General features: G+C 39.5%; 1 protein-coding gene across 10 annotated transcripts in view; it reads left to right on the top strand.

Moving 5' to 3' along the window:
- The window catches only part of asph (aspartate beta-hydroxylase), a 28,661-nt gene extending 4,476 nt beyond the window's left edge, over window positions 1-24,185 (top strand). The window contains exons 2-14 of one of the 10 annotated variants that reach the window (XM_076975906.1): window positions 1,542-1,827; window positions 2,790-2,936; window positions 3,081-3,125; window positions 3,894-3,962; window positions 8,681-8,755; window positions 13,843-13,911; window positions 17,733-18,608; window positions 19,746-19,799; window positions 19,882-19,908; window positions 20,014-20,046; window positions 20,213-20,257; window positions 20,918-20,956; window positions 22,019-24,185. In XM_076975906.1, the coding sequence (XP_076832021.1) occupies window positions 1,752-1,827; window positions 2,790-2,936; window positions 3,081-3,125; window positions 3,894-3,962; window positions 8,681-8,755; window positions 13,843-13,911; window positions 17,733-18,608; window positions 19,746-19,799; window positions 19,882-19,908; window positions 20,014-20,046; window positions 20,213-20,257; window positions 20,918-20,956; window positions 22,019-22,026 (1,563 nt within the window). In that variant the 5' untranslated portion in view covers window positions 1,542-1,751 and the 3' untranslated portion in view covers window positions 22,027-24,185. The other 9 variants (XM_076975907.1, XM_076975908.1, XM_076975909.1 and 6 more) reach the window with 9 other exon arrangements.
- The last annotated feature ends 340 nt before the right edge of the window (window positions 24,186-24,525 follow it).

Genomic DNA, 24,525 nt, shown 5'->3' on the forward strand with positions numbered 1-24,525 from the left:
CGGTTACGTTCTCCCCAAACGCTCCAGTATTTCACAGGCCTTGTCTCTGAAGTACAGCGATCTCCAAGATCAAGTTTCAGCTCTTATTGAAAACTCCCCTGCATTAAGTTTAACAACAGACATTTGGACCTCGTTGAATATGGAAGCTTTGTCAATAACTTTTATTCCCGACATTTTTTCGTACTTTAATCCGTTTTTAATCCGTCTTATTTAAAAACGAAGCTTCGAATCAGTGCCGAATATCCGGAGCTCAAAAAACGCTGTTCGGGCCAGCCCTAGTAACATCTGGGGTGTGTCTGTGTGACGTCTGGGGTGTGTCTGGCTAGCAGTTGTTTGGTTTCTGAATTATTGGCAAAAGAAGACTCAGTTCAGAAGGTTTCAGGGCAATTTTATACCCATTAAAAGTTCACATAGCACAAATATCAAAGTAAAACAAGCCTTGTGACTTTTATTCTTTGATCTATTGTTATCTGCACATTTATTTACTCTCTAAACAGTTTGCCTTGTCTTACGACATTTACACCACAGACTGGGCAAAAATGTGCTTGAGTGGAAATCCATTTTTGAAAGTGACCTCTGACCTTTTTAATTTATCACAATATGCTAGACCAGCGGTACTCAAATAGAAATGATGAGGGGCCACATTTTATTTTTTCAATGACTGAAGACGACGAAGTAAATTGTTGAGGGGGGGTGGGGGGGGGGGGGGGTGGCGAACGTATTTGGTCATCTGCTATCTGTTCATTGTCCCCAGCCTCGTCTTGAGATCGCGGTGCGCGATTTCAAAATAAGAGCGGATAGCGCGATTGAAAAAAAAAATCATAAAAAAAAAAAACTTTTCAAAACAGCTCGCGGGCCACAAATACATGGCCCTCGGGCCGCTTTTGAGTATGGGGGTCCTACAGCCATACTGGCCTGAATCCATATTGGTCTTCAGCATAGGTGGCAGTCGGAGGAATAAAAATTTCTTCTATATAGTTGGCTAATTTGTATCAACATGATACCAAGGCTTGTTGGTTACTACATGGCATATATTCCATATTACATTTTAAAACATGTGATACTGCCCCCTTAAGGTTAGAGGTGTTACAGATTTTCTCCCTTGGAAATGTGTAATTGTAATATTTGAGCAATACTACTACAGAACAGAGTTGTATAATCCAGGTTCAGAAAGTAAAAGTCCTCACTGGTGAGTAAGGGGAGGAAGCCTCTAGTGGAAGTACACTTATAGTGTGATATAAAGTCAAACAAAACAACAAGTGCACCTGGAGCACGTGTGTGTTTTAAAACAATAAAAAACGTCAAATTAGCCTTGATGTCTAGTTCATTGTAATGTATTCTTTGTCCAGAAGCAATTAGTTCCTGTGTAGAGAAACAAATTTAAGTTCCCTTAGTATAACTCTGTACCATTTCAAAAGCAAAGGCCCATTCATCATTTGGCCACACGAGGGCAGCATCCAACCAACCAAAACCTGTTAACTGAAGTCATTATTATGACCTTCCTTAGTCTCTTCCTGCTCTCTTTCTCTCTTATTGGGTAGAAAGAAGAGCGGATGGAAACGTGGTTCACTCCTCTTTCCAGTGTGAGCTTGTGCTTCACTGGCTTGTCAAGCAGAAAGTTCTAAAAATAATCCACAAGGACAGGCCAGGGTCCATATCGGGCAGTGGCCAGATTCACTCGGAACAAAAGCGTTTGGCAGCTGTGTGTGGGCAGAGGTTTGGACAGGACCGGGACGGGAGACACTACAGGGATGGGGGACACGGCGGCTGAGGTGAAGGCAGCGGACCAGGAAGCAGGTAGAGGAGTTCTGCCTTTAGAAAGATTTGGTGAGGTTTAGAAATAGAAAAGTTGAATTGCCACACACAATTGAAGTTTTTTGGTGAGGTTTGTGGTCTTAAATGCTAGCTTATCTATTTTGTTTCTAAAAAACGGCAAATGTTATTCTAAATAACATTTGTCGAACAATTAAAGAAAGTATTAACATAGACTAATTAACAACATTTTCACGAGTGTTGTGACCTTTATCTAAAGTTAGTAATTTGGTATCAGTGTGCATACATCTGTGTGTGGATTTGACCTAGAGGAACATGGCGGACACTGCACCTGTTCATTCTCCCTCTGTGGTCTCCACAATGCTCACGTATTTATACCACGGCTCTAGGAGGGTGTTATCGCCCCCCCAGAATAACTACACTTGTTGTGACAATACTGTATTTGTAACCTTTTGAGGGGTTTCCCCTCTTCATTCTATTGGTAGACACAAGATGGGAAATCTTTTGTTAGACAAGATGTATTTTTCTTTCTAATCCTGCTTATTAAAGAATACTCCCCTCACCAGCCAGTAGGGTGAACTACATGCATGTGTCTCAGGATCATATAGGCTTTCAAAAACATATAGCAACTAGTGCCTCAGGGTGAATTTCTAATACATAATGACTTTCTGTATCTTAAAGTTTGTGACTTGTGTGTGTGTGTGTGTGTGTGGTGCACGGTTGGGCCCGTCCCCATTGGGTTTGCATGTTTGTGAATGTTCACGTTGCTCTGAAGAAGAGGTGCCCAGATCTGGGGATCAACCGCCCTGCAAAGTTCTGCTCATTAGCATGTTGAAGTCCTACTGAAAGCCTTCATCAAATGCGTGTGTTGGATCAGTGTTGGAGCAGAACAGATTGATAGATCTCCAGGCTGGAACAGGACATGGCTGTTCTAATCATTCTTTTGTCTTTTTTATTATTAATACTTGTTTGCTTTGATTTTTGTGTCACTATGTCATTTCTTTCCTGTTGATCAGATGGTAAGCAACAGCCAGCTGGAAAGAATGGAAAGAGAGCAGAAGGTTCTTCCTTCTTCACCTGGTTCATAGTGCTGGCTCTGCTGGGAGTCTGGACCTCTGTCGCCGTGGTCTACTTCGACCTGGTTGACTATCAGGGTGTCATTGGTGAGTACACTACAGCAGTGCAACAGGACATGTACGTTTATGTCATGTACGTCTATGTCATGTACGTTTATGTCTACTGTAGCTTAAACCAATTTATATAACTCTTTTGATCTGAAATGTTTCTGGTCTTAATTTTGCATGCAGCCAAAGCAAAGGACTTGCGTTATAATCTTTCAGAGATATTACAAGGTATGATATCAGATGCCATGATTATGATGATCATAAAGGTATATATGTAATGTTTAGAGTAAAGTTTACATTTACATTAATGTAACATTTGAAGTCATGTTCTGAGGATATTATGGGGATATTATTTCTCAAAATGACCCAAAACCTCATTAACTATTTATGGATATTTACCTTGGATATAACATTCCCTCAACAATGTTTGTCCTGTTTTACCTTAGGGTAGTATTCAAACCTTTCCAAAGACAAGTTCTCCCATTGGAACAATATATCAATACTGTGTTTATTAGTAACATTTCTTCTTCCTCTAGAGCCTAATACTGTCTAATAGAGCCTCTAATACCTTTAACTGTTGAGCTCTTAAATGTGTTGTGCATCAGTTTGCACAACAGGTTATATTGCTGCATTTGGTTATACCTCTAGAAGCCAAATAATTTATGATTGTTGGATCATGTGAATATTGAGAATAATAATGAAACAATCACTGCATATAGCCAGAAATGAACATCAACAACAACTAATAATAAATAAATATTTGTTAACATTCTCACAATTACAAATATCAGTATTGTTATGACAGTTAAGATATGATCTATTAAATGAACTCTAGCCAATAAATGCTTTATATTTAATATAACCAAGAAGTATAATGATGTAGACATGTATGCAAACATCTGATGGTAAATAAGGCCCAGTTTAGTATTTCTAGTGTATTATTTCAGACACTACTAATCCAGTACTGCATTAAAGCAACTAAAATGTAACCTCTAGGTAAACTTGTATCCTATGATGCTGATGGCGATGGAGACTTTGACGTGGAGGACGCCAAGATGCTACTAGGCAAGTGCAGAAATTTGGACTGTGATTATTAGATTTTGGGTTTCTGCTGCATGACTGACTTTGGTTCACTTTTGTTCCTTGAAACAAGGGAAAATGAAAAGCATGTGCATGATATTGACAGGTGTCAATTCCACGTTCAGAAAGTAAAAGTCCTCACCAGGATTTTGCTCAAGCTTGCCAGATTTTCTAATTAGTGCAATCCAGGTAAAATTAGTGGAATCAACACAATCCAGGAAGCCTGAGCAAAATCCTGGTGAGGACTTTTACTTTCTGAAATTAGAATTGACACCTCTGGATATTGAAGAGGTTTCCATGTGCAATCATACTGCATTTACACCACACGCATGATATTGAAGAGGTTTCCATGTGTAATCATACAGCATTTACATCACATGCATGATACTGAAGAGGTTTCCATGTGTAATCATACTGCACCACACACACTCAGAATTCTTTTTTTTTTGGGCTTGCATGAGTTTTGCAGTATGTGCCGTGAATTTGGTACATAGGGTTAATGACATATGACCTGGAGGGTTTAAGGGTAAAATACAGTTTGTTTCTTAACAAATAAGTACCTTACCATTACAACTAGGTGTACATGCTTGTGTATTATTTTCATTATTCCATCACTTGAGTCCACAAAAATTCAGCAAAAAAGTGTCTTCCAGGCTGGTGTTGCTCAGTCATGCAGCTCTGCTCTGTGATGAGGCTTTAGGGTCATGTGAAGGTCATGTGAGGGTCATGTGACCTGCAGACCAGTTGTGCCTCTGCATGTCCTATTGCACTGCTTCCTTCCACACTTCACACTTCGCATTACCTTTAACATCCTCTAGGTGGCACTAGTTTCCTTATCTACTAAATCTTGCATCCATCTTCCTCTCCTTTCTTTCTATATTGCTCTACCACTGGTTTTCCCCCTCTGCCTCTCCCTCTCTTTTCCCTTTCTTTGTTTTTCCATGCGTAGGGCTGACCAAAGATGGCAGCAAAGAAAACTCTGACTCCCTTGAGGAAGTCTTCAATATTTTAGCGGAGGAGGGCTCTGATTGGTTTCAAGGCTTCTTCACCTTCCTTTATGATGTAATGAGTCCATTCGAAACGCTAGAGGACGAAGAAACCGAGGCGGCAGCAGAGGACGTTGCTGGCACGTCACAGAGTGACGGGGTTCATGGTCAAAAAACATGTGTGATCTTGGGCCTTCAAAATCAGTAGCTGTTTCTTAATCTGCGATCCTGGCGCATGCACTTTTTTTAGAGGAAAAGATAATGACCTAGACTCTGAGATTCGGACGTGAAGTGCTGGGCAGGTTGCCAACAAATCCTCAGAGAGAACATGTCACTGGGAAAGTTTCAACTGTGTAAATATCTTATGTAAATATGTTTTGTAAATATCAAGGCTATGTAAGTTATGTAAATTTTGCAATTCTTCTGTAAAAGCCATTTTCAATTTACAGTCATGAGATGTTCTATTGCTTATATCTTCAAAAGTGTGCAGGTCCTCCTGGTTCCCATCACATCACTATAACATGATAGTAATATACTCTTTAGGTTTTACCATTTACCATATCTTCCTCATGGCTGTGTAACAGCTCCATCTGGCCATGAAGTCTGGGTAATTTACCTTCGTCACTAACCATTTTAACAAGATCAACTGTAAAAAGAGCAATAATTGTGATTTCAGGCGTCTTTCTCTGTAAGCAGCTTAGATGCAACTTGATTCAACTGAGTTTCTGGGGTTGCAGGAGACATGTGCAGGTTGTGTGAGCAGATGAACATTGAAGGACATTTTAACATGAATCATTCACTAAAAAGAGAATCGCTGGCTGATTAGAACCAGATTTTTGTCACTTTAACACCCTGAACCCCAGATTTCTGTAACTGTCAACAATTAGTTCCTAAATGCCAATAAAATGATCTCGAGAAAGTTGTGTGTATAGGAACATACTGGTTATATGATTTAACGTACAATGCTTGAAAGGCAGAGGTGGACATTCCAGGTTCAGAAAGTTAAAGTCCTCACCAAGATTTTGCCCAGGCTTCCTGGATTGTGTTGATTGCACTAATTGTACCTAGCAATAATTAAAAAATCCAGCAAGCTTGAATAAAATCCTGGGAAGGATTTTTACTTTCTGAAGCTGGAATGTCCACCTCTTTTGAAAGGGACAAGTATGACACCTAGCTCTGTGGAAAACAGTGTTTACTGTTACAAATCTACTTGGGGAGTATGTTGCCAAGGGCCTTGCCATTAATTTAATCGCTTTAATTTTTTTACAGAGCTTGAGAATGTACAGAATAGATAAATTAGGTTTATATATACTCGGTTTTCCTTATTCAGAAGTGCAAAGGCATGTGTTGTATCCGTATGGGAGTATTTACTGGTACAAGAAACTGAAAGAACATCTAGAAATACTATAACACTAGAAATAGAAGAGACATCTAGAGTATATTACGCCCTAGTGTACTAATTCACACTGTATAATCTAGGCAGGATCAATGTTAATTCTTTTCAAAGGAGGATTTTGTGTCAGTCGTGATTGTATCATATTATTTCAACCATGCAGTACACTGCGTGTGCGTGTCTTGTTAATATAGTTGCTATGTTAAACATGGATGAGTTTGTAATATTTGCCTGTGGTGGGGTTACAATTTTTAAATTGATTTTCTGGTTTTAAATAGTTGATTTCATCACAATTTTGGATTTTTTTCTAGTTGATGTGCATGTTTGCTGGTTGTCGGATATAAGAGCATTATTTATTTTTTTGTATGTTTTCTCCTTCATCTAACAGATGATGAGCCAAGAGAGTTGTCCGACAAAAGAGGTATTTAGTGTTGGCCTCTAGTGTGATATAAGACGTAATGGTGAAACATTTTGTTTGAAATATTTGAGACTTTGAAAACTAATGAGTATTCTTTTATATGTCACTTACAAATAATTCATGTTACATGAGGTGCATGGAGTCTTCCCAGTCTTCAGTAACTTTTTGCCACATGGGGACTGGAACATGTTCAAGGCTGCATGGTTGTGTACATTACAATAATACTCCATACTCTGAGCACTGTGGTTGTGTACATTACAATAATACTCCATACTCTGAGCACTGTGGTTGTGTACATTACAATAATACTCCATACTCTGAGCACTGTGGTTGGATCAGTACTATTTGTTTCCTTCCTAATATATTGCAGTTCTGCTAGATCAAAATGTGTTGTGCTTAAGCCTAAATGACCAATGTGTATCCAATCTATAGGCTTTTAAATCCTTTAAATTATAAAAAAGTATTTGATAAAATATTACCCATTAGACAAGAAGATAACGAGCTTGATTCTTTACAAGTTGTGAATTTGTACAGAAGGAACTAATAGTTTTCAAATTGCATCTTTCATCTGACCCAACCCAATCCATTTTAATGGCTTTGCAGTGTGACGTTTGAAATTCTGCTGACACGTTTACATTATGAAGTTAAGCTCTTGCTCCCATAGAGCGTTCTCAGGCCAAAGATGTTGGGTTGAGACTGAGAGAAGCACTAAAACAGCAACTCACCATTATCCACGAGAGAGTGGAGGCCAGGAAGATAGCCAAAATGGCCTTGGCAGAAGTGCGAAGCATCCTCGCCAAGGAGCAGGAAGAGAGGGCCATGGAGCGGCTCCAGGAAGAGTCGGAGGCTAGGGCTTGGGAGAGGGCCCAGGCTCGGCTCCGAGAGGAGGGCCAGAACATAGAGAAGGAAGACGTAGAGAAGGCCATGGAGAGGATTAGGCGTGAGAAAGAGGAGAGAGAGAAGGCGGCCGCGATGGCAAAGACAGAAACCGATGAAGACAAGGAAAGACTAGAGAAGGATAAGAAACCCCTTGACAAGCCCGTCGATGTCGAGGGTGTAAAATCGGACAAGGACGGCAAGGCGAAAGAAGCCAAAAAGGCGGCGACGAAAAAGAAGCAGTGAGTCTGTTACTGGGGAGCCACAAACTCGCTGGGTGTCGCGCGTCCATGCCGGACCATTCGGCTAAACTTTCTGTATGTACTGGTTTATTGCATATGGAGAAAGTGGTTTAACTGCTGAGTGCCTTACGTGATGCACCTTCAGGGTCTTGGAAGCTGGTGAGAACAGTAGAGGTGCTATTTGCTAATGTAATCCACTTTCTTCTGCTGAATGTTTTATTCTCTACATTTTTAGACTTATTTTTGAGTAAATAAATTGTACACACATTTCTGACTTTCTGAAGTTTGAAAACAACAAATGAATGAGAGCAGTGTTGGGATGTCAGCATTGACCTCTCCCCATGTTGTGATGTCGGCGTTGACCTCTCCCCATTACATTGACATTCAGAGTCACATTCTAACTTCTTTTTCTGGGGAACCCTAGTAAAGTCATTGAGACAGTTCTCCTGGTACTTGTACGTCATGGTTAAATATTTCTTCTTGAAAGGGTATCTGCCTGTTTTATTGTCTTTACTTCCCTCCTGCTTTTTCCTGTCTGTTATGCTTTTTTCTCTATTTCTCAGCTTCTTACTGACCCAGTATATCTTTGGTACAAAGCTACAAATAAAAAGGCCTGGATCAAAAGTAAACCAAATGTCAGTTCATGTTTTTAAATGCCTATAATACAACTTGTATAATGAAGGTATCACCAGATAAACATGTATTATACACCACATTGCTTTTGAGAGTCCAGTGTTTCATTACACCCATATGCCTCATTCATCTGCATCCACATGTGATACCTCCAGGATTGGCAGATAAGTCTAATGTTGAGGGTCCAAGCCCACCTGCTACTGACGAGGCCCCTGCAGCACCTGTGAAAGGTAAATGTACAATCAGATTCTCTGTTTTATTGTCAAAGACAGGCTGATGCCATCACAGCATGGGTTAATACGCATAATAACATTTGACAATTTAAACTGGCAAGAAATCCAAAGATTTGTTGTTAAAACCACTAGGCAGATGGGAAATGGGGATTTGGGGAATAAATGTGGCATTTTTAGAAGACGAGGTGAAGAACAGAAAAATTATAGAACTATAGGCAGAAAGAACCTCTGGGCTGTTTACATTCTTTAAAATGTTGTCCTACATTTGATGTTAACTGGTGCCATGGTGGGGAAGACGGACCTGTGAGGCAGGGGTAGAGGCAGCAGGCTGTGAGCTAACGGCTTCATTGCCCATGGTGCAAGAAACAGAAATACTCAGACCAAATGGCAACAATAAGGAAAAGGTGCACTCAGCGGGTCCAGTCCAGCAGGGTTGGCGGTGTTTCCAAGGAGCAGGCTACTCGTGAAGAACAGACAAGGCTCAACAATCTGCAGCACTGGACTGCATGACCTGTGGGCTTATAGACTGAGTGAATTAAAGGTAGCCAGGTGTCAATAGTTAGGGCTGTGTGACCAGGTGTGTGAGGATGTGCTGCGGACTGAGGTGTGTGTGGGTGTGTCAGTGTGCACGTGCGCCCTCTGGTGGCTTCCAGGGTGGCTCACTGTGACCCTAAAGAAAATCTAAGTACAAGCACCCTCTGCCTAACCGACCTTGCTATACATGTACAAAAACACACAAAAGTGAACAGAAAGAGTGCAACAGAACAACAAGCAACAATATTATGTAACATTTAATCTGTTAACGGATTCTGGGGCTTTTTTTCATTGATCTATATATTTTCATTGTACAGTCCCTGACATAAGTTCTGTCGCTTATCCATGTTGTGGAAACAAAAGCTTATAACCTGACTTTAAATTCATCGATTGGTTTTAGAAATGACTCATATGAAAGCTGAAACCCTCCCAAATGAGATTTACAGTTTTTGACGACTGCTAACATGTGTTTCCCAATACTTGTGATACATTGTCAAAACTAAACACAGCAACACATTGACCTCACACAAATAGCCAAATAGTTAATATCGTGTTCAAAAGTGCATTTTCTTAACTAAATAACAACTCTGCATTTCACAACACAAACAATGTTTTCTCTTTATACACCAACTTTGTTAAAACACAGCAAACCTGGTTCAGTATCCAATCATTCTTTCAAACACTAGCACATATTCTCTATTCGAGATGAACATAATCAATCACTGCACAACCACTGTAAAAAAAACTAACATTTGATGGCAGTACAGAAACAGAATTACATGTAAAATTTTACTCTGTCCCAGCAAACAACAAACATTTTACAGTAACATCTGTTTTCTTAGTCAGCTCATTTTTACTGTAATCCGCTTCATTTGGACTTTTTTTTTCAAATGTGTGCATTTTTGGCAACATACTGTCTACACAATGAGTGATATTTACTGTTTGGTACTATATGGAATGTAGATTAGACAAAAAAGGAGTCAGTAACAGTTTTGCAGTAAAGGGTATATTTTACTGTATTAGGGACATTACTGTAAATTGTGGCCTAACCCAAAAAATTATTACCGTAATTGTAAACATAATTAGCCATGGTCCCATATGCGTAAAAATACACATATACAAAAAAAGCCACACAAGGGGGAAAAACAATACAAAACTGAACAGTCTTGTTACGTGTAATGTAAGTGGTCTTCAGCAGTTGGCCACATGTTTTAATCCACATCACATCTGATGTTGGCCCTTGCCATGCACCTGGGATAGAAAAGCTTGGTATGCCTTATTCAACCCTGGCAGTCTTCAGCTGAAATGTCTCTGCTGCTGGGATCCATTGCATGCAGCAGGGACATTTGGTCATGGGGCCGATGATCATACACCTTCCTCCTCCAGACTGAAAAAAGTTCCTTACTGGGGTTGAGGAAAGGTGAGATGGGCGGGAGGAAAAGGGACATCACTCTTGGATGGTCTATAAACCAGTTTGTGATGACATGAGAATGACAAAATGCTACACTGTCCCATCACAAATGTCCTGGTGTTTCCTCCCACCTGTTCCCTTTCTGCTTCTGGAATCAGTTGTTGGTAGAGTTCATTCAAAAACGAAAGAAGGAGGTCACTGTTATAGGGACCAATCTGGCATTTGTGAAGGACCAAACCAGCACTTGAGATTGCAGGACAAATTGTTATATTTGCTCCTCTCTGACCATGTACATTACTGTACTTCATTTTATTTCATTGATCTATATGTGCAAAAAATGTGTACAACAGTAATAACTTTTCAGCTGCCTTTGTTTTTGCAGAACTTGGCATTTTATACGATATTTAAGATTTTGAACCTTAGGTTTTCATTTTTGGTATGCTGTGTATGAGCAATTGTAAATAAGACAAAAACGATCCAGAATTTTGTTATTGGATAACCTTGTGTGTATAGAAAATTTAAGCATTATAAAAACATGTAAAATGACTGCATTTTGTGCCATAACAACATAAATTTAACTAATAGTATAGCCACTGAAAACTGATGTTGTGTTCACTGTGTTTGGAGTTGAAAATGTGACTACAGATTGGACAAACGCACGTTAGCAGTCGTCAAAAACTGTAATTTATGAAAATAAATTAACTTTACTGCAGAAATATTGATCATTTAATGAACACAGAAAGGTCAGATTAGATACATTTTCATTGTATAGATACATTTTCATTTCATCTCCATGATGAAATGTGAAAGAGTCTGAAATCTGCATTATATGCTGTGTGGTATTAAAAGCGAAATAAGTAAGTAGGATTATAATGGAGTCCCTTTAACTGTCTATATAAACAGTGGGTACATTAACTTGCTGACATATGAGTCATAGTGTGTCCATACAGTTGAGACCAAAAGTTTAAATACACCTAGGCCAAAGACTTTGGATTACATTTTTGAAGATACCACAACCATTTCTATTATTAATTACATGCACACATGTCTTAGGACCACGCAGACAAATTAACTCTTAACCACAAGGCAACCAGAAATGGACTGGTGAATAACAGGGTGATGACTTTTTTATTTATTTATTTTCAGATTAAAATTTTTTTATTGTTTGATCTCAGTGATCAGCATGGTGGAAAAAGGGAAACACTTTTAATCCAAAGCGCACCATAAAAACTGATACATTGGGTGGCATTATCCTGTTTGGGGTATACTTTCTGAAGTTTTAAATCAAAATGTCACCCTGAGGAATTACGATTATCTGGACAACTGAATCGAAACCTGAATACAACACCAAGAAAGTTAAAACTTGGTCGCAACTGGTTCTACCAGCAGGACGATAGTGTGACTCACAAAACCCTCACATGAATCCGTTAGACTGAAAATCCATGTCCAACAATGGAAGCCCATAAACCAGACAAGTCAAACCAGTTTTGTCAGGAGGAATGTTCTATATGAAGGTTATGGAAGTCTACCATAAGCATTTGATTCAACTTGTCACGATTATATTATTTACACAAGCAAATACTGAGCAAAAAATCTGAAATATGTTTCTTGCATATTATTTGAAAACTACTTCTCATAGAAATTAAGAATATAACCTAACTGACACAGCAATGTATTGTAATGTTCAGGAGTTATGTTTTCAGCTATGCTGTGGCACTGCTAGGATTTTAAAAAATCCCAGGCACATGGCTACACAAGTAGTTCCATAGATTTAGTTTTGAGTGTTTATTTCTCAAAATGTTCCACTATGAGAGTAAGACCCTTCTGACCTTTTCAGAACAGTAAAGGGCAGCTATATTTGGAGGACTTCACAGATCACCATTTTAAAATCTAAGTGCAGTCTGCTGAACTCAATATTCTAGAAGTTCAGTAGTACTGACTGTTGTGCATATAAGGCCTTGTGCTAGGGTTGGTGTCCCAGCAGTACAGAGCAGATTATGAGAGTGAAGAACATTGTGTGGATTATGTGATGTGTGACCTGTGCTGTCAGTAGACGTTCCCTGATTGGTGGACTCGGGTTTGGGAATACGAATACTTTTACTGTGTAAATGAGCAATAACTGTGAGGATAACATTTGCATGCTATATACCACCAAAGTGGCTGGGGGAACCTATGTTTGATATACTCACATTACTGATATAGTACAGTAATAACTACTCCAGCATCATGGTTTTGGTCTCCAGGGGCCATGTAGTGTCATACTGAAGTGTGTAAAAGCATCTGCCAAAACATTGTGAATTATTAGAGTTCCATTTACACTATTCCATTAGACATTGAGTTTTCCTTCAACAACACATTTATTTAGTCTGTTCAGGAGTTAAAGTAATGGGAAAATCTATTATGAAGTGATTTAGATGTTTTAACAGCAGGGGAAATGCATATTTGTGATGCATGAGGTCATCAAGGTGGGTGGGGAGGGGGGGGTGAGAACCAGTGAGCAGCATTTATTGAAAGGGGGTACTGGTGCTAAAGGGGGTTCTGGTGCTAAAGGGTGTACTGGTGCTAAAGGGGGTACTGGTGCTAAAGGGGGTTCTGGTGCTAAAGGGTGTACTGGTGCTAAAGGGGGTACTGGTGCTAAAGGGGGTACTGTTTCTAAAGGGGGTTCTGGTGCTAAAGGGGGTACTGTTTCTAAAGGGGGTTCTGGTGCTAAAGGGTGTACTGGTGCTAAAGGGGGTACTGTTTCTAAAGGGGGTACTGGTGCTAAAGGGGGTACTGTTTCTAAAGGGTGTACTGGTGCTAAAGGGGGTACTGGTGCTAAAGGGGGTACTGGTGCTAAAGTGGGTACTGGTACTAAAGGGGGTACTGTTTCTAAAGGGTGTACTGGTGCTAAAGGGGGTACTGGTGCTAAAGTGGGTACTGGTACTAAAGGGGGTTCTGGTGCTAAAGGGGGTACTGGTACTAAAGTGGGTACTGGTGCTAAAGGGGGTACTGGTGCTAAAGGGGGTACTGGTACTAAAGGGGGTACTGGTGCTAAAGGGGGTACTGGTACTACAGGTATTGAAAGTCACAGCTAACATTCACTGCTGGTGCTTTGGTGCTTACAGGCGTTTCTTACTCTGTCCCATCTGTTCTCAAACAGAACCTGAACCTGTTGTAGAAGAAGAGATACAAGCTGTTGAAGCTGAAGAATCAAGTCAACTTCCACCAGGTATGGATATATTCCAGCAGGTATGGATATATTCCAGCAGGTATTGGTATATTCCAGCAGGTATTGGTATATTCCAGCAGGTATGGGTATATTCCAGCAGGTATGGGTATTCCAGCAGTAGGCCTGTGTTGAAAAAATCGATTTTCCGATTCAGAATCGATTCGCATATGATGATCTGATTATCGATTCGTACGTCCAAAGATCGATTTTTTAGTGAACTTTTACCCCCGCCTCGTCACTGAATTCACGCAGGCGTGCTCGGTCTAACTAACTGTAAAACGACTTGGCGTCGGACAGTGCCGGTAACGACGATAGTCAAATCGGAAATCTAAAAACAGAAGGACAGTTTATCCAGTGTCGGTGACTATTTACAGTTAGTCCGTGTCACTGACCATTTACCCAGTGTTTTTACAGTTTAAAAAAAGTTTAAAATGTTCTTGTAACGTTGGGCGCAAGGCTATGGACGAGACAGAATCCTTTGCACTTTCCAAATCGTTACGTTTATTACATTTACCAAAGCGCAGACAGCGCACATAAAACACGTTTACATAGAACATGTGTGACTCAAACAACGACGAGCACAGGACGCTGCGCGAGCGCAAATTAAATAGACAAACCACACTCAGGCATGATAATCTGTCACCTTTCGGCGAAATTCGCCGTTTTGAAGTTGAAAAGGGTGACCTACGTGAATCGTGTAGATCCGATGAGTTTTTTGTTTTTTTTTTTTGGGGGGGGGGGGGGGGGGTCGGGAGGTTATATGTATATATTTTAATTATCATATTGACTTAATAAGCAAACAGAACACTTCCGAAATCGGCCATTTCAATGACAAAGTGGCCAGCAGTTTCCGCCCAGAACCATCATAGAGGCCAAATAGCGTTTCAATCATACCAACGTTCTTCATTCATGTTATTCATTTACTGCTAAGCGGGACGAGAAGCAGGACCCAGTGCTACACCGGTGACAAGACAGAAGAGCGAACATTTACCACATCATACATTTACCACTACATTTACCAGATCGTACATTTACCACTACATTTACCAGATCGTACATTTTCATATTTTGCGGTAAAACAAAGTTACTGCCGTTCGCTACAGCGTTGAATACTGTCAGAGCCACAAGCTCTTGTGATAAATAGGTAGATAGATAGAACTCTATTAAGTTCGCGTCAACCCCGTGTAGTTAACGGTGACATAAAATAAGAAACGAGATTTTTTTTCTAGTGTCTGTAGTTGTAACTGGTGAATCCAGGGACGGGTGAGGATAACATTCGCGACAGGGCTGAAAACGTTGAAGATGAAGTTGTAAACGCTTGTCGTTTGAGTCTACTCTGTGCTTTAGCCCATGTTAGAAAATAAAAACACGTGAACCTGGTATTTTTACACTCATTTTCGCCGCTGATGTATTTATTGTTTCATTAAGACGTAATGGTTTTGACTGAGCCATCTGGCATGGCGAAAGCCGCTTCTCGCGTTTAAGGATCTGGCTTCATACATTGAATCCATTGACAAGACAGTAAAAAAAAAAAAATTAATAGATTTTACTATATTTTATGGAGCCCGTAAGGTGACATCATGTAAAAAAATAATAACGCGTGGCCACGACTTATTAACGCGTGGGAGATATTAATGTCGCCTTTCACACGCGGCAACAAAGTTTATTTTTTCACAGCAAAGCAAGCAGATCCCAGGGACGTTCGCGAACTGACTGCCCAAGGAAGGTAAACCTGGCTTTATATAAAGTAATACTTAATTATCTTGTTCGCATGCGTTAGTAAGTCGTGGCCACTCGTTATTATATTTTTTACATGATGTCACCTTACGGGCTCCGTAATATTTGGTATCACCCGTCGCCGTCGCCGTCTACCCATGACGTCACATGTCAACGCCCCGTCGCCGTATCCCCATGACGTCACATGCCCCGCCCCCCGGTCTTCTCACCTTTTTAACCCCTGACCCATTTTCATGCCTGCACACTGTTGCAGATATAGACACCTCAAAGATGTCCTCTGTTTATTGTCCTGGATTACCTTTCTTGAAGGTAGATTTATGATTACCCTTTTCACCAGTCTTCCAGCCATCAGTAACTGCCAGTAACTATTTGCTGAATAATATCGATATAATACTAGTTTTAACATGTTGCTTCTGTACACAGTCAGGAAACAGCTCAAATACATTTTTAATAACACTAAACCCCGAATTGGATTGAATCGGATCGAATCGATTAAATCGGATTAAATCGAAAAAAATCGATTCTTAATCTTCAGAATCGGAATCGGATCGATTCTTGGAATTTGAATCAATACCCAGCCCTATCCAGCAGGTATGGATATGCTGGATATATTCCAGCAGGTATGGATATATTCCACCAGGTATGGGTATATTCCAGCAGGTATGGATATATTCCAGCAGGTATGGATATATTCCAGCAGGTATGGGTATATTCCAGCAGGTATTGGTATATTCCAGCAGGTATGGGTATATTCCAGCAGGTATGGATATATTCCACCAGGTATGGATATATTCCACCAGGTATGGATATATTCCACCAGGTATGGATATATTCCACCAGGTATGGGTATATTCCAGCAGGTCTGGATATATTCCAGCAGGTCTGGATATATTCCAGCAGGTCTGGATATATTCCACCAGGTATGGATATATTCCACCAGGTATGGATATATTCCACCAGGTATGGGTATATTCCAGCAGGTATGGGTATATTCCACCAGGTATGGGTATATTCCAGCAGGTATGGGTATATTCCAGCAGGTATGGAATGGATATATTCCACCAGGTATGGATATATTCCACCAGGTATGGATATATTCCAGCAGGTATGGGTATATTCCACCAGGTATGGGTATATTCCAGCAGGTATGGATATATTCCAGCAGGTATGGGTATATTCCAGCAGGTATGGGTATATTCCACCAGGTATGGGTATATTCCAGCAGGTATGGATATATTCCAGCAGGTATGGATATATTCCAGCAGGTATGGATATATTCCAGCAGGTATGGGTATATTCCACCAGGTATGGGTATATTCCACCAGGTATGGGTATATTCCACCAGGTATGGGTATATTCCAGCAGGTATGGATATGCTGGATATATTCCACCAGGTATGGGTATATTCCAGCAGGTATGGGTATATTCCAGCAGGTATGGGTATATTTAGTGTTTACATCTTCTTTTCTGTCCTGGAAAATTAATGTTGCTTTACATTTAAACATTTCAAATATCTAATGTTAATTGTGTTTCATATTAATTAAAGATATCTCAAATCATTCATAGCTAAAGCCACCAATGGGCTTAATCTTGTTCTTCTGGATGGTGTACATATACAAAGTGTTTCCTATGAACACTGTTTAGTAAATGATTCATAATTTGTAGCCCTCCAATGTAAAATAGATGGTCCTTATTTTGCATAAAGCTAATGTCACTAAACAGATAGCCGATGGCCCTCCACACACACCCAATGTTCCTACTTTCTCACTGTCTTCACATTTTTTAAATGATCTAAGGGGGCTTTAGATCTGGCTATGCTATTTAACTATGGGGGAAAACTCAGTCAGTCAATGTCAAGCTAAGCTATTTTGCATTGACACCTACAATCTTTCAACGGCCATGCAGTAGCTGTTTGTATTTAAGCCTATGGTTTAATTATTACTCTGATTAAAAAAACATGAATACCAACAATCTATAATGAGACTTTTTAAGAGTCACTTGTAACACTATAACTATAGTACATCCCTTATTAATTAGATGCTATGAAATACAACATTAAGAATGTGCAAATGCTTTTATTACAGAACCTGTAGCTGTGGAAGAACATTTTGAGGCTGAAGAGGAAAACCCTGAAGTAGTGGAGGAGGAGCCTGAGCTAGTGGAGGAGGAGCCTGAGGTAGTGGAGGAGGAGCCTGAAGTAGTGGAGGAGGAGCCTGAGCTAGTGGAGGAGGAGCCTGAAGTAGTGGATGAGGAGCCTGAGGTAGTGGAGGAGGAGCCTGAGGTAGTGGAGGAGGAGCCTGAAGTAGTGGAGGAGGAGCCTGAGGTAGTGGAGGAGGAGCCTGAGGCAGCGGAGGAGGAGTCGCAAGATGTAGAGGAGGAGCTTGAGGCAGTCGAGGAGGAACCTGAGCCTGCAGAGGAAGAAGTGGAATCAGAAGTGGAAGAAGAAGTTCCTGAGGAAGAACCCGAAGTTGTGGAAGAAGAGGCAGAAGTGCTAGACAAACTGCCAGTGGTGGAAGAGGTGAAGCCAGTTCAGGAAGAGGAAGCAGGCCCTCCTGAGGAGACATTCGAGGAGGCTGCCTATGCTGAGCTGGTAGCCCCTGTTGACGAGGCAATCGTAAAAGAGACTGAAACGTTCGAAGAGCCCGAAGCTGACGTGGACGCAGCGCCCAGTGAACAAGCTGCCCCAGATGAAGAGGACCTGGAGGCTACACCTGTTGAGGAGGCAGAAGTAGACATAGCTTCATCGTTTGAGAATGTGGAGGACCAGCGGATGGTGGATGAGGCAATAGAGCTGGCAGCATCTGTGGAAGAGACCACAGAAGAGGGAGCTCCTGACGAGGAGGACGCACTTGAGGAATTTACAGAGGAGGCAGTAGCAAAACATGAGGAAGAACTTCCCGAAGAACATATAATGGAGGAGGAAGTGGCTGAGACAGAGTTAGACACTTCTGAAGACAGTGGTAAGGACCATTTTAATGCTGAATAAGATTAAATTTGCCCAGACTGGAACGTTTTTCCTGTTTTTTTAGTTATTAATGCTACATACCATTAGGCACTTGACCATATATGTATAATGTGTATATGCAATTAACACTAATAATAATAAACTTTATTTAAATAGCACCTGTAACAAGGGGAGTTTGGAGAATGCAGAAACCAAGGTGTTGCTTTTTGCACAAATAACATTTGCGCAAACTAACCAGTGCACTTAAACAAAAACGTGGCATACACACACGGCAGGGATTGTACTCTGACAAAGATGAGTGACAAGCACATCAACAAACATTAAATACCTTAACCTAAACACATAACCTAAACACATAACCTAAACACATAACCTAATCACATAACCTAAACACATAACCTAAACACATAACAATAACTGGACAAGTTATTGAGCACATGAGCACATGTAGAATCACACCCAAAGGAAATACATATATAGACATGATTAGACGAATGCACACTCACACACACACACACACACACACACACACACACACACCCGAATGGAGGGGTCAGGGGCTGTACTATGACAGCACCTTTTAAGGAAGACCTACAAAGTGCACAGGGCTGACAGCCTAGTTCCTGTTAGGAGACGAGCAGCTGCCTTTTGAGCTAGCTGAAGTCTTGTCAAAGCTCCTTGACTAAGGCAAGCATATAAGGCATTACAATAGTCCAAATGAGACTAAACAAATGTATGGATAACTCCCTCTAAAATCTTGGAAAGGTAGAATCTGTTTAATCTTTGCAGTATTTCTCAGTTGTAGAAAACAGGTCTGAATAAGCTTCTTAACATGTATTTGATTCTCATTTACAATTCTCAGTACAACACCCAAATGATTCAATAATTAACAGAAATGGCAGCATTCATCAATATTAAGGAAAATCATTGTACATGGTATACAGTGTATCTTTGGACATAATGGTTATGTTCTTACAATCAAATATGTGTGCATTTGTCAATAACACACCACATAGCCAATAAAAGGCTTATTTAAATGTCTTAATGCCTTGGCATATCTTCTATAATAATAGATACTTAATGCCTTGGCATATCTTCTATAATAATTTGACTGTCAAATCTGTCCTGTAAGCAGAAATATTACAGAACACAGAGGCCGTCACAGGATCAGAAACAGAAGAAACAGGTGAGATTTTTTTGAGATTTTAAAGAAATGTGATGTCACTTGTGCGTGAGATTAATTTCTGCTATTTCTCCCTAACCTCCAGATGAAGAGACAGAATCACCAACAGAAGGTGAGGTGAACTCTTCTGTTTGTTTGATACTGTTAAATAAAATTAGCTTTAGAATACATTACACAGAAGAGGATATCAACACCATTGTCATTCTTTTCCTAACAGTGTTTGAAGAAGAACAACCACCTGAGGAAACAGGTAGAATATAGACCAAAAAGTGTTGGAAGTTTTTTGTAATTTATTTCAACACTATTGTTAGTTTCCTGATCTTAAAAGTAAAAATGTAGTTTTTGAAACACTGAAATGTGTAGTGGTGTTCATGTCTGCTGTCATGATGTCACTGAAATGATCTGTGATGTTACAGAAGAGGAAACTGCTGATGTAGACGATCAGGACGAGGAAGCTACAGGTTGGTCAACAAGTTATTAAGACTGTTGGTGGGGGTTCATGCATATTCATACAATATATTAAAAGCTTTAGTCAGACTTGGGTAAGTACCAAAGGTAACGCACACCAAAAAGTGCTGATTAGGAGAAAAAGGAACCACTTTTATAGAAAGTGGAGGTTTTCAGGACTCTTTTACTAAATGTACAGTTTATGTTTATTTGATAGTTAAGTGGTTTGTCCTAGTAATATAGAGCATGTGCTGACTTCTTGCCTTGCTCAGCTGAACATTGATCTATAATGAAGCCCTAACCTTTTCAGTCACTCAGATAGTTTTCCTTGATTTTTGTGCTAAAGAATAACACTTGTTTACATATTGCAGCCTGATTTCACTGTATGAAACTACTGTAAATGTAGCTACTGTTGAGTCCACGCTAAATGAACGACTGCAATTAAATAACTCGTATAAATAGCTCATATAACAGCGGCATCTCCAGTTTTGTTGAGGGATTGCAAGAATTTAAGGGTCTTTCTCACAATTTAGTGCAAGTAAATTTGGCTGTTTGGAAGACGACTGACCAGGATGGAGCTATGAGTATACATGATCTAATGTAAATGTGAAGGAACAAGCTTACATTTTGTACATGTTGTCAGTAAGGTTTTGCTTTCCATGATATTTTAACAGAACACTTTGAACAAGATGAGCCTCAGGATGACCCAACAGGTAAAGTACCATATCTGCATTAATGCCATCTGCAGTTTTTATTTGGATGTCTGAACATGTAGATGTATGATGAAGATTCCAGGGATTGAAGTACACAAGGTTTCTGGAGGGATGGAGAGAGGGAGGAAGGGAGAGAGAAATAAAGAAAAGAAAGAAGAAGGGGGAGAGAGAAAGGAGGGAGAGAGAGAAAGAGGGATGGAGGGAGAGAGAGAAAGAGGGAGGGAGGGAGAGAGAGAGTGGGAGGGAGGGAGAGGGAGAGCTATGTTGTTTGTCATGTATTACGACAATAGATAGTCATCTATTACACAACCATAAATCAAACTTAGAAAATGGTTGTATTGAGATGGTTATGTAGATAAATCGATCATTTTCATTACAGAACATTTTGGCAACACTTCTGCCCTCTTGTGGCTACTGAAATATTACACAGGTTCTTTTATTTGAGGATTCACAATATGAGTCCCAGAATGTTAGGCCACTATTTGCCAACCTACAGCGTTATAGAGCTTAATTTAAACCCAATTTAAAGGCTTTTGAGCCTCTCAATGTACTTTTACTCTTAAATTCTTAATAAATTGTCTAACTAATTGTCTAATAAATTGTCTTAATAAATTGTCTAAAATTCTTGTCTAAATTGTCTAGTGAGTAAAATCACTGTGTAAAATAAATAGCAATAGTATATAATAGTTCATTATTTATAATATATATATTTATTTATAATCATTATTATGATTAGTGAGATCATTTTAAATGTACCTGGCCACCCCCCCCCCCCCCCCCCCCTCCCCCACAATACTACATTCCCTGGAAACAGAGGAAAGTCTATGTAGCGCTTGTCAGAGCAGTCAAGCATGGTGACTTCTTCTACAAACACTGATTCATGGTTCGGTACATCTCGAGTATAAGACAGAAGCTTCTTGTATTCAGAACATATTAACATGTAACGAGTGTGCCTGGGTATAGACAAGAATGGGTTGGAGTTTTGTTTGTTTGTTTTGTTAAATTTGAGGCTTGGTATACTGCCTGAGACCTTAAATCAAATCATGTTGTGGTTTGCCACAGAAACGTAAGACTGCCGGGCTGTGTGTGGGACCGGATGCAGGCGTGCGCTTGTCTGTGGAGGAAGAACACCACGGATGAAGGCAGCATCTGGTTGTGCTTGTGTGGTTTTTTCTTTTATTACACACTCGAATATATCCAATGGGAATATGTGGTTTCTTATGTATATGTTAAGGATGTGTTTTTTTAATCCTTTAAGTTTTTTTCTCTTTTGGATCTTGCTGTATTTTATTACCCTTCACTGAGTTTGATCATGAACTCTTCCATTTCCCTCTGGTTTCTGGTCAAAGCCTTTTGTATTTGTAGAGTGGATGTCGAGCTAATCATTTTATCACCACTATGTGTGGCTTGGTTTTCAAATAGATATCCTTTCCTGTGTATACAAGCAGAGCTACATGTTGCTTTGTGTGATTTTGAATTCTGTGCTGTGGAGTCTCTTGGAATATAAAACCCTCTGTTTTAATGTGAAGGTTCTATGCAATGCTGCACTGATCTTTGAAAGTGGTTTCACTTTAAAGTTTAGTATTACCAGGATGTATTGAGGTGACTCTTCTGATGTTGCATATCAAAGGCAAATTTATGCTGGCAGGTTAACTAAGACAATTGTCGGTGTGTGTGTGTTTGTGTGTGTGTGTATGTTAAAATGCATCTTTGCTGAACAATCCTATGAGCCATGTTCCAGTTTGAATCTTTCTTTGTCCATGATCTAATTTGTACCTCCTTTAATACTGTATGTTTTGCACAGAACTAAAGCCAAGGAATGAGCATTGTTACATTTCACATTAAGTAGGAGGGCACCTATTTTACAAGTGTCTAGGGGCATTTGTAGACTTGTTATTCCCTCTTTTTTGTTTCCTTTGTACGCTTTCTGATTACTTAGATATGTGGGACAAGTTAATGACTATGGCACTGCACCTTGACTTATATAATGCGGGAGGCCAAAGATCCCAAGTACCTCTTTTAATCGAGTGTTATGTGTATATTTCAGCCACGCTAAGCAGCTCTGTTTTAAACACACACTCCAGCTGCTTTGTGTATGAAGATCTGAAAGACATTGAATAGGAAAGAGATTCTGTGATGAGAGTGAATCATTCAAAACTCAATGGATTTAATAATAGGGAGGAACCATTACTTTCTGACATATGGAAGACATGTATGTATCAACTTGTGTCAAATTATTTTTCTGTTATTCTTTGGACATGGGATATATCATTCAGAACTTTGTGTTGATTTAAATGAATTTGTTATATGTTAAGGGATGCCTGTGTGTTTTTAGTAGGGTAATCTGTAAGCCCTTGTGAATACAGTAATATTTGTAAAAAGCAGTGCTGTAAAATCCATAAGGAATTATGTCTAGTATTCTAGGAATTATGTATTTGATAACTTTAAAATATTAAGAAAGGCCTGTGTAAGTTGTTTAGTATCAACATTAATGTCATGGAAACTGTCACTACACAATGTCTCTCACTCAAAAACTGAAACGTTTGTGAGGAGTTCAGTCGTGTCAGCTGTGTAACTGATGCGTTAGCTGATTTTGTCTGCTTCGTTTGTGTAGAGTTAAGTTGTGTATACGTTATGGTCATACGAGGCCTGCCAGGATAAATATTGTTTGTTGAGACAAGCTATGATTTTCAGAATACACACAACAGTTGCAAAATAGTTTGTAGGGGATTTTTTTTTTTTCATTTAAAAAACACTAAAGGGTCTTTTCTATTCAACACTTTTAAAGGCAATGTGAATTTTTTAAGTGCTTTTACCTTTGCATAATACAAAATTACAAATAGATTTTTTAAAAGATTTTAATGCCTTTATAGTCAGATTTTTTTAATTGAAGAAACAAAGTGTTAGCTTTTCAAAGCCATAGGTTGTCAGTGGGGTTCAGCACCTTGCCGTATATGAGATGTAAAGAGAGATTTCAGCAGTAGGCCTGTCTATTGCAGCAGTAGGTTGGTCTACCTATAATAGGTTTATTGCGTTGCTGTCAATGTTTAAAACAAGAGTTTACACAAGTATGTGTTAAATTAACAGGTTTACATGCTATTCTGCTGTATAGGCTAAAATGTTTTAAGTTATTGTGATTTTAGGGACTTTTGGGTAACTGTTCACAAATCTGTAAAACACTAAAGTTTCTGTTTAAGTGCTGCAATAAAGGTTTGGACAGATACCAGTCTTTATGTCTTGAGTCATTTTTTATTTGTTTTTGAAGGAGGATTTTAACATTTAAAATAGCATATATTCAAATCATTTAGTTTTTCTCGATTGGTTTGGCTCATTTCTTGAAACCGAAATTACATTCTCGAAACTCTAAGATCATTTGGCACAACTGTCTTACAGATCAGCACAACAAAAGAGCTGACTTGCAAAAGTGTATATCTGTCCCAAAACTGTTCACCTATGCTTCAACGCTAAATTACTTTTTTATTTAAAGAGTCAGTGCCACCAAATTAGTAAAGATTGGCATGTAAATGCTTTGGCCCATTTCTCGAAACAGACTGGACATCCTCAAGCAT

This window comes from Brachyhypopomus gauderio, chromosome 16, assembly GCF_052324685.1.
Source record: "Brachyhypopomus gauderio isolate BG-103 chromosome 16, BGAUD_0.2, whole genome shotgun sequence".
NCBI lineage: Eukaryota > Metazoa > Chordata > Actinopteri > Gymnotiformes > Hypopomidae > Brachyhypopomus > Brachyhypopomus gauderio.